The sequence below is a fragment of the Grus americana genome, chromosome 25 (assembly GCF_028858705.1).
Source record: "Grus americana isolate bGruAme1 chromosome 25, bGruAme1.mat, whole genome shotgun sequence".
In the NCBI taxonomy this organism is placed as follows: domain Eukaryota; kingdom Metazoa; phylum Chordata; class Aves; order Gruiformes; family Gruidae; genus Grus; species Grus americana.
The window spans coordinates 5,845,594-5,860,445 of NC_072876.1; the positions used below are offsets into that span (position 1 = coordinate 5,845,594).

Consider the following 14,852-nt stretch of genomic DNA (forward strand, 5'->3'; position numbering starts at 1 on the left):
TTTCCACAGCCATCAGTGCTGCAACCCTGTCCCGTGCTCGGCAAAAGTGCTAAAACCCGGTTACAGACCCAAACCTGGTAGAGATATCACCCAGCAGCAGAGCCAGGGAGTCTTCCCTGTGAAATGGAGTTTGGAACAAAGTGCTTTTTCTGGGCTCTTCTTCACAGCCTTAAGGGAATTTAAAAAAACCTATTCCTCCATATTATTTTTTTTAAGGGGAAAAGATTCTATATTTTAATGGCCAGAGAGACTTATAGTCACAGAAATGCCTATGCACTTAAAAAGAAAGATGAGGGTCCATCAGAAAGATGCAGAAATCAATACAGCCTTCCTCCTCTTTAATGCTGTTTCTCCAGGAGATGGTTTAAAAGGCAATGCCCTCCCAGCAGGCAAGAAGGGAGGTGGACGGGATCAATTCTGGAGCAAGGCTTGGATGAGTTGATGCTGAATAAACTTTGGTTGGAAGCCCTTTACAGGCAGAACAAGGGGGTGATAAAATAGAGCTGCTTGGAGAGAAACTTTCTTTTCACACTCAGGCTGCTTTTTAATGTTTTTCCTGCTGCGTGAGAGTCTTTTAAGATGGGGAGAAGCTTTGGGGCTTGGTTTGATTTGTGTCAGCGTGGGTCAGGAGAGCTGTAGCAAATCAAAAAAAAAAAAAAATCAAAGGTGGGGTGGTGGCCAGCTCTGGCTCCTCCAAACCCTACGGCTGAACGGGGAGAGGGGCAGGGAGGTGTGGGGGGGCTCGTGCCCACCCCAGCCCCTCACCGAATGCCCCACCGGGGAACCCCCAACCCCTCTTCCCTAGAAAGGGTGCAAGGCAGGGGGCCAAGGCCAGGATCACACCCAGCATAGAGGGGGGTTAAGGGGCTTCTGCATTCCTCCAGGAGCTTCTAATGAGCTTAATCAGGGTCTCCTGCTCCCAGGAAATTGCCCCCATATGGGACCAGTGCTTTAAAAGGAGCTTGGGGGAACTTTGCTGGGGGTGTTTGTTTGTTTGTTTGCTCTGGGTGCTGCTGCCCTGTTGTGCAGGGGGTTGTGCTTGCCTGTGTCCTGCTCTTTCCCTAAAAGCTTGGCTTTCTGCTCTGCATCAGCCCTCTGGGCCACCAGCTCCCCCAGTATTGGCTGCTTTAAGTTTTGTGTTTGTGTGGAGGCTTGCTTTGCTAGCGTAGGAATAGAAGGGATGAGGTGGGTCTGGGATAACTGACCTCCGAGCCTGTGGTCCCTGTGTTGCTGCAGGGCTCCTGCAAGAGATGCCAAGAAGCAGGTCCGTGCTCAGGGGCATGTTTCCACCATAAGCCCAAGTGGGGACAAGCACATTAGGGGTCTGTAAATAGGGCTGGGAGCTCCTGGGTGGGGGCACTTGGTGCTGGGGAGGATGATGGGCAGAAAGCAGAGTCCTGAGAGCCTGGAAGAAAGTTACCCCATGGAGACTTTCTCTTCCCAGCATCTGCAGCTTCGGCTCTGCTCATGGGAAAGCCTTTGAGCCAGGCTGACCCAAGGTTCATGGGCTGCTGGTGGCCCTGGGCAGAGCATCTGTGGGCTAATTGCACTCAAAACCTCCTGGGCTGGGAGGGAACTGTTAATGCTGTGGGTACAAACCAGATTAAATTCTGACACGCTTGTTCACCACATGCATGAGGTCTCCTCTAACGCAACTTGTTGTCTGGCTTCTTTTAGGAATGGCCTTGAGGAGGAACCTGAAAGATGCAGCCGAGTGCAAAAATGAATCATTTGGGGAGGAAGAAAAGGCGAAGCTCTGACTGAAGGCACCAGCCGTGGTCGCGGGTGTTATGTGCTCTCGGTGGAGGGGGCCAGGCAGGGCAGCCGGCAGCAGGGGCTGATCGGTGCCAGGGGCTCGCATGGAGCATCTTCTGTTGTGGATGCTGTCCCCACCCGGCTGTCGCCCCATACCCCGCTCTGGATGCGCCCTGTGAGCCTTTCCTGCCTGGGAGGAAGCCGGTCCCACCAGCCAAAAATGAGACGCTTCCAAACCAGCTCGCTTCTGCTCTGCGTGGTGGCTGCCACCGCCATCCCCATCGTGCCCTGGAAGGTCAAATGCCCGCCGCAGTGCGTCTGCCAGATCAGGCCATGGTACACCCCCCGCTCGGTGTACCGGGAGGCTGCCACAGTGGACTGCAATGACTTGTTCATCTCTGCTGTGCCAGAAGACCTGCCAGAGGGGACCCAGACCCTGCTTTTGCAGAGCAACAATATCACCAGGCTTGAGCAGAGTGAGCTGGACTATCTCAGAAACCTCTCGGAGCTGGACCTGTCGCAGAACAGCTTCTCCGATGTCTGGGACTTTGGCCTGAAGAGCATGCCCCAGCTGCTCAGCCTGCACCTGGAGGAGAACCAGCTGGCCGAGCTGCCTGATGGCAGCTTTCCTGGACTGGGCAATCTGCAGGAGCTCTACCTGAACCACAACCAGCTCCGCAGGATCGCTCCCCGCGCCTTCTCTGGCCTCAGCAGCCTGCTGCGCCTCCACCTCAATTCCAACCTGCTGAGGACGGTTGACAGTCGCTGGTTCCAGATGCTCCCCAGCCTGGAGATCCTCATGATCGGAGGCAACAGGGTGGATGCGATCTTGGATATGAATTTCAGGCCCCTGTCAAACCTGCGGAGCTTGGTTTTGGCTGGGATGAACTTGAGGGAGATCTCAGACTATGCTCTGGAAGGGCTGCGGAACCTGGAGAGCCTCTCTTTCTATGACAACAAGCTTGTGAATGTCCCCAAGCGGGCGCTGCAGCAAGTTCCTGGCCTCAAGTTCCTGGATCTGAACAAAAACCCATTGCAGAGGGTCAAGCAAAGCGACTTCACGAACATGCTGCACCTCAAAGAGCTAGGGCTCAACAACATGGAGGAGCTGGTGTCCATAGACCAGTTTGCCTTGATCAACCTCCCCGAGCTGACCAAGCTAGACGTGACCAACAACCCCAAGCTGTCCTTTATCCACCCCAACGCGTTCCACCACCTTCCCCAACTGGAAACCCTCATGCTCAACAACAACGCCCTAAGTGCCTTGCATAAGCAGACGGTTGAGTCCCTGCCCAACCTACAGGAAATCAGCATCCACAGCAACCCCATCCGCTGTGACTGCGTCATCCGCTGGGTCAACAGCACGGAAAACCACATCCGCTTCATTGAACCCCAGTCCACGCTGTGCGCCGAGCCCCCCGACCTCAAGAGGAGGCACATTCGGGATGTCCCTTTTCGGGAGATGACAGACCGGTGCCTGCCTCTCATCTCCACCAAGAGCTTCCCCTCCCACTTAGAGGTGGCAGATGGTGACAATGTCTCCTTGCATTGCCGAGCTCTGGCAGAGCCGGACCCGGAGATCTACTGGGTCACCCCTTCGGGGATGAAGCTGATCCCCTATGCGGAAGATGGGCGGTACAAGGTGCACCCTGAAGGGACGCTGGAGATTCATGGTATCTCAGCTCAGGAGGCCGGGCTGTATACCTGCGTGGCTCACAACCTCCTCGGGGCAGACACTAAGAGTGTCAGCGTGATGGTCAACCACTCCTTCCCACTCAGCGAGGACAGCTTGGAGCTGGTGGTGGCGGATGTTCACACCTACCACATCCTGGTTGCCTGGAAGCCGCATCTCAACACCATCTCTTCCAACCTCACCTGGTCCAGCTTCTTGCTTAGCTCCAACTTGGACATGACCAATGTGGCCCGGATCCCCATGGGGACCCACACATACAACATCACCCGGCTCCACCAGGACACAGAGTACTGGGCTTGCCTCCACGTGGCCTTTGTAGACTTGCAGGCCAAGGTGGCTTGCGTGAACGCCAGGACTAAAGAGGCTGCCCACCACTACTGGGTCCTGGAGAGCAGGCAGAGCCTCCTGACGGTGCTGGTCCTCTGCGTCCTGCTCCTGGCCGCCAGCCTTGTAGCTCGCTATGGCGTTGGGGCAGAGCCCAGGAGGGCTGGGGAGCTGCTCTGGGGTGCCACAGCTGTGCGTGTGGTCTATCCCCCCCTCACCCAGCCCTGGGCTCGGGGGCAGAGTGGGGGGCAGCTTCTGGCTGTGGAGGTGCAAGCAGCCCCCCTGGACTGCTGAAGGCTGATGTGCTGGTGGGGCTGACTGTGGGGTGGGGTGGTTTGGGGTGGGGAGGGAGAACCTATTTTTTACCAAAAAAATAACTACAAAACTGAACAAAAAAAAAAAAAAAAGGGAATTTCATGGACTTGACCAAGAGTCGAAGCAGTGTGGCAGATGGAGAGGAGCAGAGCAGGCCATGGGGCTTGCAGAGCCTCTTCGTGGTCCTGGCAGGGTCTGGATCCATGTGTAGGGTCTGGATCTGTGCATGGCTCCCGAAAGCACCCGCTGGGCAGCCAGGAGGGCTCAGAGGGGCCCGAGCCCGAGGGGGACAATGCCCTGAGTGGTCGAAGAGCCATACAGATGATCAGCAGATCACCCCTTCTCCATGTCCCCCTGGCACCATGAGACGCCCCAGCGGTGTCAGCTCCTTCGCTGGACAGTCCCTGTTTTGGAAATACAAAAAAAGGCCTTTCCCTTTGGGATACATGTTCTTTCTTTTTGTTTCTTTTTGTTGGTTTTGGGGTTGGTTTTTTTTTTTTTTTGAGCACTCAGATAATCAGCCACAAACCCACCCCCAGAGCCTTCCCGCTGCCCTGTCGTTTGCTCGCTGCTGTCGGCCGGAGGGAAGCAGAGGGGAAAGGAGGAGACTTTGGGCAAAAGGAACAGAAATGACAATGGTGACACATCTCTTAATTAGCATCCCTGTGGGGCTGGCTGGCTTCTGCCAGAGTTGATTGGATCCTGTATCCTGCAAGCATAATCTCAAGGCTCTTTTGTAAACTTTTGTGGATAATGTTGAAAAAGAGGGAAAGAAAAAAAAAAGAGAGGAAAAATGGGAAGAAAAGGGGGGATGAGTTCTTGCTTTTCTGTTTTTGTATAAAAAAAAAAGAAAAAAAAAGAAACCCTTTGTATAGTGGTGTGCAGCTGGAGGGCTTCATGGCAGGACCCCCTTGGTTCAGGTGCTGGGGGCTCTGCAGGACAGTCCCCGTGTGACAGCAGCCCCTGCACGCACCCCGTGCATCGCTGTGCACGTGGCAGGAGGTGGGGGGGGGTGTGCAAAACCTGCTCTCCTGGGCTGTTGCTGCTTCTTACTCTGATAAGTAATGAAAATTGCAAATGAAAGGGAGTGGGGGGCAGCACCAGTCCCCCCCAGGGTTGTGACAAACCAAGGGACATGGCGAACCCAAATCAGTGAGGCTTGAGGGAACCTTTCCCCTCGACGGGCACCGATCCTGCCGGCGATGTTCCCCTCCCTGGTTAACACGAACAAGCCATCCCTTTGCTCGGGCCTAAACCTAATCCCTGCTTACCAGAGGTGAGGACTTTGGGGTCGGTTTAACTGCAGCTCTGAACAAAACGTGCCTTTACCAACACACACGCGGCCCCAGGAGACCCGGGCGCAGCCCATGGTGAGGGCACGGGCGCATCCAGAGCCTGGCCAGCACCTCCCTTGGGGCTCCTTCCATGGGAAAGACCAAGAAAAACCATCCCAGCCGGACCTGGGGGGCTGATGGGGTGCAGGTACCGCGGGACGTAGCGTCTCCGTGCAGACGTGCTGCCCCCTCGGGCGAAGCCGGTTGTGCCAGCGCAATTGCTGCGTGCACGGGGCTTTGAAGGGACCAGAAAACCTTGACACAGTAAAAAGCTGAACTCCTCATTCATCTTCCAGCCAAGGCGAGATGTTTCCCCACTGGATAAGCTCCACGCTCAGCCAGGCACGCAAAACGGCTTCTGCGCCTTTGCCGGGTAATTATTTCGGAGGGTAATGGCTCTCCCCGGTCCCCGTTCAGCACACCGCCGCCGCTCACCAAGGCACTTCAGCATGTGTTCAGGACCCAGCGAGATCCCCAGGGGCCCTAAGCACATGCTGAAACTTAAGTGCAGGCTTAAATACTTTGCTGAATTAGAGTCATGATCTGCTTTAAATATTTGGCTGCGGAGCCCCAGCCCTGCTCAGGTGTGCAACCATCAGTGTTTGCAGACTCAGGGCCTAAAACAGCCTTTGTCCTCGGCCTTTTGTACAGCGGGGAAACTTAAAATGCAAAATACATTCCCTGTGGTTCAGCTAAATTGGTGCTGGAACATGTGGAAATAGTTGCTGAGAAATTTCCCCAGCGTAAACACGTCCCTGATTTAATCCTGCTTGTCCCTGCGATGCACGGGCTGAGCCCCGGGCAGCACCTGCATCTCCCGTCCCCTCTGCCATCCCACTCCCTGCAAAAAACATCATCAGTTCCCAAACAAAGCAAGGACAGAGCCCCTTAAAGGCAGTAATTTTGTAGGTGTAGAGAAAAAGCCTCTTTGATCACGGTTATCGCAGCTGCTGCCACCACGCTGGGACGGGAGGTGAAGGTTCAGCCGCTGCCTGAATTGTCTGCTCTCATCTAAAAGCGATGCCTGCAAACCAGAGATTAAAATGCAAGATATGTGCAATTAATTTGATTTCCTTTGAAACCGGAGCGACCCGAGGAGCTCTACACATCGCGTCCAGAGAGGGGCACCCACGGCTGCAGGACTCGTTTCCCAGTGGGTCCCCCCACACCGAGTGTCCCTGGGTGGGGGGTCCAGCCCAGCCTTCCCACGGGAGGGTGCTGGCGAAATGACCCCCCCTGCCCCAAAACAGGAGCTTTGCTGTGAACCCCCCCTTCCTCAGAGGACATCAGCTGAGGGCACCATAGATGCCTCATACACTATTTATTGTCTTTATTTATTATTAAAGCACCAACCAGTTTTCCTGGGCACCGTGCTGGAGGAAACGCTCCATAAACCATAAACCCTGGATGGGGCATGTGGGGCTGGAGCGGCTGTGGGCAGGGTCTCACCAGCACCGTCCCCTGTCATATCGGGGGACAAGGTCCCATCTGCTTGGAGACCCTTCCTCCTGCAGAGGCCACAAGTGGGTGCACCCAAGGCAGGCGGCTGAATTAAAGGCAGCCCTCGCTGGGGGAGGCAGGGGAGATCCGAGCCCCCCCCCTGCCCCGCACAGGGGAGCGGTGCTCACGCTCCTCATCGGGCAAAAATGAACCTCGCCAGGTGAATTATAGCGGCTGCAAAGTTTTACGGGGCTCATGATTTGGACTCACAGCTGGTCGCATGCCCGGAGGTTGGGTTCTGCAACTGGGGAGGCTTTGCTGGTGCACACGAGGGTGGTTTTGGGGTGCCGGGCAGGGGGAACGGGGCTTTTTAGGCACAGCAAAATCTAATTGCATCTTAAGTTCCCTGCAAAAGCCCGGGCACCGAGGTGGGCTCACTCTGCGGGGTCTCATCTCCCAGCCCAGAGAACAAGGATGTGACAGGAACCAGAGATGCATCGGAAAGGGGGAAAGGAGCGTCTCACCCAGGATGCTCTCGACTAGAGGGCTCTTTAATCTGCCCCCCAAAGGCATGGCAAGAGCCAGAGCAACTCACATTAGAAACAAGATGTTGGGATTTTTTTTAAGTAGCAGAAGTAATTAACCACTGAAGCAGCTTTACCGGTAGCGGGGGACAACAATCTCCATTTCCGCGCACCACGCAGGGATGCAGCTCTCAAACAGATGCTCTAGTGAAGAGGCTCCCAAATTTTCTCAGGCCCAAGAGACTGTCACCAACACCTGCCATCCCTCCTGGCTGCTGCCAGCCGAGCCCAGGGGTGCAGGGGGGAGCCCGATGGGGCTGGGGGGGCTCCATCACCTCCCGGTCCTCCCCCTCCATCCGTCTGGGATGTCAAAGCCTTGTTTGGGAAATGCTTCTCCTCCAGCCTGTCCCATCAGGTCTCACCCCCGGGCACTGGTTTCTCTCCCATAAACCACTCTTCCTTAGCTGTTTGTCAGGTTTAATTTCTCTTTTTTTTTTTTCTTTTCCTTTTTTTATTACCTTCACTTTGAGGATAGCAGTAAAAGTCCTCATTTCTGCTGCTTCTGCCCTCTACCCCTCCTCCTCCTCTTTCTCCGTGCAAACAGCATCGTGGATCTCATATGCAACTGAGCTTCTCTCGACAAAGCCAATCGAGAACATTGCGTGCCAGGCTCTATTTTAAGCACCTAATAAAACTGATTTTTGGAGCGGCTCCATCATTGTGTCCTTCTTTCGCAGAGCCCCCGCGCCTGCCGAGAGCCCCGTGGTGGAGATGCCCCGTTCTCAGCACCCGTCTCTGGGCAGCAGGGCTGCCAGGCTGCCTGCACCAAAGGCTTTCAGGCTCTGGGAGGAGCGTGACAGGCAGATATTTATTAGTTCGTTAGAGAATCAAAGCAGGCCTCTCCTCCTCTCTCCAGCACTTCCTCAAAAATGACTTAAATTAAAACACCCGACCTCCCTGGGAAATGTCAGCGGTGTTATCCATATGCATGATGCCATTATGATGAAGCAGGTGCAGCTTTCAAAACCTTTAGGAAAATCTACCTGTCAATCTCCACGGCAAGCAGCTCTCCTTCCAAAACTTCATCACTTCTCCCCCTCCCTCCTTTACCACTGATTTGCAGATGGGGAAACTGAGGCAGGGAGCCACTTAGTGACTTATGGCCCTTGGTCCCTTTCCAAGCACATGCTGGGGTCAGAGACACACGCTTCTTTGGCCTCTCCATCCAGAAGTCACCAAAGAAAGGAAGCAGCAGTGAAGGCAGGAGTCTCGGAGCAGAACTGATTGCAGCTCATTTGTTTCCCGTTGCCTTTTCCAGGTTTGGGAGCTGAAGCAGCTCCTGCCCCCTGCTAGAGCAGCCCGGCCGGACGAGTAAATGGGTTCGAGCTGCGTTCAAGTGGGCAATTGAGGCTAAAATCAGGCTGATGGAAAGCAGCGGGGCAGCAGAGGTGGCCCCAGGTCAGACTGGAGCTGTCTGAGGCTAGAAAAGCGCTGACCTCTCTGGGGGCTGGTTTGCAATTAGCTGCTCTGCCTGCTTCCACAGCCCTGCCTGGCTGCTCCCAGCTCTTCCCTCTCTGCCAGGCAACATTTTGGGAAGCCCGGCTCCCTTCCTGGTACTGGCTCCTCTCCCGGTGGCCCAACCATCTACAGGGGATGCTGTTGTGGATGAGGCTGCAGCTTGAATTGGTCCCATGGCGCAGGGGGGCTCTGGAGGAGCGAGGACTTGGGGACGTGCGGCAGCATCACGGGAGGCGTTGGTGGTGCCAAGGGAGCACGGATACTGCAGGTCCTGGTGAGAGATGGGTGCTCGCTGCTGGCCACCGGCTCTGCCTGCACAAACAGGCTTAAATAATTGATAAAGAAACTGGTGTGCACCCGGGTGGCACTTTGGGGTGCTTGGGGTGTGACCCCACAGTGAGTGAGGGTGGGGGAGGTCATGGCCACCCCAGGGTGAGCGGCAGCAAGGGGCAGAGCACCCTGCTCCCATCCCGGGGTCTGCTCCCCATGGGACGTGTGGGGCACCCCTGGTACCCTCACTGCGCTCGAGTTGTCCTGGAACCACGTTAAATCTTAATTAGGTGGGGAGGAATGGAAGAATTGATTTTGGATTTGCATGTGGCTAAATGGGAAGGGAGCAGGGAAAGGCAGGCAGGGCTCGCGCTGATGGGGAATGGATGTTAATAGGGAATAACAAGGCAGAGCCCAGCTCGGTGGCGGCAGGAGCAGGCAGCGGTGCAGGGTCCGTCTCGAAGCAGCTCGTGGCGGGGGCTCCCCCCAGGGCCGCAAAGGCCCCCGGGAATATCAGGGTTTTGGCAGGGACTCAGCTGTGTCAGCAAGATATGGGGAGACGTGGAGGGGGGACAGAAGCTGCCAGCTCCGCAGTGAGAACCAGTGAAAATGGTTAAAAGCAACAGCAAAAACAACCAAATATAAGGGGGAGGGCTGTACCGTCACCTGTGTATCAGGGTCCTGCGGAAAACCTCCGGAGAGCTGGTGATTTCTAGTGCGAATACCAAACAGCTTTGATCTTTGCCAATCCTTTCTAAATCTTGAGCCGTGTCTTGTAAATCTTTAATTACAAGAAAATTGCAACCTTAACAGTGAACACACAAACCGCGATGATAAATATTTAAAATTGCCACAGCGACAGATCTGAAGGGATTAAGAAAAGATATATTGGAGTGACAGTTATTAAACACTAGATCCCAGTAAATGTTACCGAGCAGATAAATAATGCAGGTCCCTGACAGCCGCTCGGCTGGGGGGAAACGGCTGCTTTGGGGAGGGGAAAGGCTGGCAATGCTGAGCCCTGGGCTCTTCCCAAAAAAGCCCAGGGTGGTGGTGGGGTTGAGGGAAAGAGAGGGGTAAAAGTGCTTTCTCTCCTGCTTGGAAATAACACGCAGCGTGCGTTGCGGCAGTGCCCAGCAGCTGAGGAAGGGCCAGGAGCTGATGGTGTCTCCCGACCCCTCGGCTCAACGGCTCGCCTGCAAATCCTGCGGTTTTCTTGCTCTCTGCTGAACAGTTGGGTGACCACGGTGCTGAGCACGGTACGTGGGGGGGGCTGCAGGTCCTCCGGCTCCTTCCCCTGCAGCGCAGCATCCTTCCGACATCCCGGCAGCCAAAGCCGCCTGGGTCGGGCTTCGTTCCCCTGCTGTGCCGCCGAGCTCCTGTCTACCACTTTGTGCCTACTGCTTCCCTCACCTTTTTCTGTAAGTTTTGAGGTCACACGCTAAATTTCCATTATTAAATTTCCAGCTAGCATTAAAGATTTATTAGTTCACTAAAGGTAACTAGCAAAAAGTTCATTATTCCTAATAGCCCAGGCTTCACTCACGTGGTGGGAAGATGCTCGAAGCATGTATTACCCCAGCAACCTTCCCAATAAAATATTGATCTAAAAAGTTGGTTAATTATAAATATTACAGCAGAGTGATGAGAAAGTCCCCTGTTTCTGTCTTTTTTGCAGGAAGCTGTCCTCTCTTAACGTGGCCTGAGGATGGTACCTGCCTGGCAGACCGCTGTCCGAGCTGCGGTGGGAGCCTGCCCAGTGCAGCCCAGTTTAGCCCAGCATCGCCGTGTCCCTGCCGCAGGGCTCTCCCCAGTCCCCCTCACACCGTTCAGCATCCTGGGGGGAGCTGGAGCCCCGAGACCCCTCCAGCCATGGACATTCACCATCCTGCTCCTCACACCCTGCCGCTTGCAGGCTCGGCTTGGCACAGATGAAGCCAGGCGCTGCGGGGTGGGTGCGTGCTGGTGTGGTTTAGATCGAATTTATGGTGTGCTCTGCTGAACTATGATAACGAAGCACTTAGAGGAAAAAAAATCTAACGAGGGGGGCTGGTTTGTTGGCCTTGCAGAAATGCTGATGCCCACCTAGTAAATCTTTAATTGAAAGTGGAAGGGAACTGGGAGGCTCACCAGTACAGCGAAAACAGTAAATATTTAATTTGGGCACAGTGATTACACAAACAAGGTTAAGGGAAAGAGGGGAGAAGACAGATAAAAATGGCACCTATAGAACATTAAATCCACATAAAGTCACCAAGGAGATAAATAAAATATCCCCTTCCAGCAAAGGCAGGAATAAACGGCTTCTTCCGGGCGGCTGAGCACAGCCCATGGGGAGAGGAGCGGGGCAGGCGCCAGCTCTCTCTGCTGGGACCCGGGGGAGCCGGGCAGAGGGCTGAAACTTGAAAACGGGAGTTTGCAGCTGGGGGTTCAGCTCGGCACCATGTGGGGTGGGGGAGCCCCTTGCAGAGCCTGGTGAAGGTCGGTGGGGCTGGAGGCAGGAGAGGGGCAAGCAAGGCTGCGCCCACCCCTCCAACGGGGACAGCAGGCACCCAGCGGAGCCCCCCGCTTTGGGGTAAAGCCCAAAGCACCTACCCAAGCGCTTGGGGAGCAAAGCAGGACTTGAAAGCATGTGCAGAATTGGGGCCCGGGGCGATACCCCAAATGCTTCCACCATTAAACCCACTTCGGGTCGCCACGTGTGAGCAACCCCCAGCTCCTTCCACAGAGCTGACGGTGAGGGACTGAGCCTGCTCTGCCCGCACAGTGAACAGCCCCACGGCAAAACGTTTCTGGACTTGTGTTTTCAGCCAGAGCAACGTATTCTCTTTGCGTTCAGTTGGTTTGGGTTGGTTTTTACGGTTTAAAGGGCTGACTGCAACATGTTGTAGTTCTAGGTACGCAGTTTTGCAAGCAAGGGTCAGAAGTAAGGGTGCGCTCTCATGCTGAAGTAGGCGATGCTTTGCAGCGAATGAGACTAACGCCCGGAGCTCGAAGGGCTGCGTTAGCGTGGGCTACGATCCCCTCTGCTAATGGCGATAACGAGAGTATTGTAGCAAGTTAACCGGCTTGCTCATGCATTCTTCTTTATGATACTGATTTTAAGGAGAACATGGTTTCCAAAGCAAAACAACAATAGCTAGCACTTGTAAAGCTGTTCCCACGCTCAAAGCAATATGCAAACATTTACTTGCCATTTAAAGCATCTCACTAAATCACTCCGGTAAATAATCCTTCCCGATTTACCACTGGCTGAACTAGAGGATGCTGCGGCACAGGGACGTCTCTGGTGCTGTGCAGGGAAAGAGCAAGCGCTCGGCGGACATCAGGGCTCCGCTCCTCTCCGAGGTAGCGCACCGCTGCCTCGTTAAACAGAGCTGCAAAGGCAAAGCGTAGAGAGGCTGGTCTGGCTCTCCAGAAACAAAAGGTATGTGTGGATCTAAGAGCCCCCCATCCTTTGTGCAGGAGCTGGCTCGGCCCCTGCAGCGCTTCCCTCCGCTTCCCCAGACCCCATCAACTCGGGGTCTCACGCTGGTTCCTTTTAATTCCCATTCAGACCCGCCGCTGGGACTGTGATCCCAGTTTCCAATTGTGTGGCCATTCCAATCCTCAAATTAATGAGGTTTTAGCTGCTAAAAGCTGCGTTTCTTCCTTAAAACCACCCTGGTTTTTGTGCAGCGGCAGCTCACACCTGCGGTGCTGATCCTGCTTTGCTGGCGAGGTGTTGCACCGCCTGCTCCTGGCCCCAGTGGGCTCCAGCTGGAGACCCCAACCAGACCCTCAGGGGTCCCCCAGCCTGTACTGGTGGCTGTGACAGTGGCAGTGTGGCTCCCGACCAAAAGGCTGGGGTTCAGAGAGCTTTTATTTTCCCCCCAACGTCGACGTTTGGGTCACTGACAATTCCGGGCAAGGCGTTTCGATGAAGCGAGGCTGTTGCTGGGAGCCAGCAGCACTTCCTCCTCCTCTGCCTTGGGGTAACAGAGAGCAGAATCCGGCCTGATGCAAATAAACTGCCTGAAGAGCACAGGGTTTAGAGGGTGCTCCTGCACAGACCTGCAACTGCTTACGGGAGTTTGGCAGTGCCACAAACGCTGCCCCAAAATAATCACTTTATACAAAAGATGAGAGAAAAAAAGAGGCACGGTGAGGTGGAGGGACTTCAAAGGGCAGAAGCTGAGCAGGGCTGGAATACCAAGCTCTGGCTACTCGACAGGCTACAGCAAAAAAGGATCTTTTATTTTCTAAGATACAGACTAGTGTTTCTTCCCCACAGAAACACACCGTGGTTGCACCTGCGAGGAAGATGAAATGCTGTTGTTTCCCGTATGAGATGAACAGCCGTCCCTGTGCAGCGTGCATCTGGCCAGCCTCCCGCTAAGAAGTCAGATTCAGAGGTGAGCAACGCCACCTCACTCCAACTCCCTTAATTCTGTTAGAGCTGGGAGGATTCGTTTTGCCTGCTGCTGGCAGAGCTGCTGTACGGCCAGGGTGGGCAGAGCGAGGAGGGGGTCTCACCAGCACAACACAGCCCCTGGCAAACGGAGCCGACGCAGATGCTCTGCGTCACGCTGCACGTTGGGACAGGGCGGTTTTGTTGGCAGGGTGCAAGGAAAGGTTACACGGACAGAGGACTGCGGGGGCAGAGCCAGGAATTTCCCTGCAGGTTTGAAGACTGGCAGAGGTTACCAGCAAGTCTGCTTGCTGCTGCAGGACAGAATGGAGATGGCTGCTGGGTGCAAGCCAGCCGTCTGCCGACAGACGGGTGATCCTGGACACCAGCCCTACCTAAACTGATGTAGAAACAAGCAGGGGCAGCTGGGCAGGAGCACAAACACACCCAACTCTGCCCCACTCGTGTCGGGGTGGGGGAACCAGCTCTGGTTCTCCTGTTCGACACCGCAGGAGGTTTTATTGTTTTCCTACAAAGCAATCAAGATGCTCTTCGTTACAAAGCAGCATCTCCTCCTTGGCAAGCAACTAGTGATAAATCACTGCTGGGCATGTGTGGGGCTAGTTTAGAACACAAAAGAGCAGAGCGAGCTCATGTGTCTTTCCTCCGGATGACGTGCAGCCTGCGGATCTCCAACCAGCACCGTAAACCAAGAGGCAAATTAAGGAAAGCCAAACCCCAACCATGGGACTGGTGTCCCTCAGCACAACCTATTTATGCCACCCTAAAGGCTGGGTCTGTACAGCCTGGAGGCAAGGAGAGAGCTGCCAGCTCCATGCTGTGCGCAGCCGGCGGGTGCCCTCTAGTGAGCTGCCTGCCCGGAGCTCCGCACGCCGGGGTGCAGTGGGTGCACGCTGCCTTCGCCAGGGCTGCTTCCATCCCACACGCAGAGCGAGCGGCATAAAACCAGCTGGAGAAGAGCTAAGAAACCTCCTGGCACTACCACAGGCCAATGAGGTGGTGGATGTCCCTCCTAGGAACCTGGAGTGGCTACAGCCTTTGGTGGCAACGGGACTGGGGAACCAGCTTAAAAGCAACGACAAGTGCTTTTTCAAGCTGGCTCAGGAGACGAAGCCCAAGCCGTTCCCCTGCTGCCATTCCTGCCGGCTTTTGCAAACAGAGGTTTGTGCTACAGCCTCCCCCCTCAACTGCAGGGCAGAGCTGTCCTGGGAGGGATGGGAGGTCTCTCCCCCCGGAAAGGCGGACACAGAGGAAAATCACAGGCTGCA

The 14,852-nt window shown here is 55.1% G+C and overlaps 1 protein-coding gene across 1 annotated transcript in view; it reads left to right on the forward strand.

Moving 5' to 3' along the window:
• Positions 1–9,194, forward strand: part of LRRN2 (leucine rich repeat neuronal 2) — a 36,750-nt gene extending 27,556 nt beyond the window's left edge. Inside the window, exon 2 of the mRNA XM_054803508.1 lies at positions 1,678–9,194. Within this exon, the coding sequence (XP_054659483.1) occupies positions 1,922–4,066 (2,145 nt within the window). The 5' untranslated portion in view covers positions 1,678–1,921 and the 3' untranslated portion in view covers positions 4,067–9,194. The remainder of the gene's footprint in view (positions 1–1,677) is intronic.
• Positions 9,195–14,852: the final 5,658 nt, after the last annotated feature.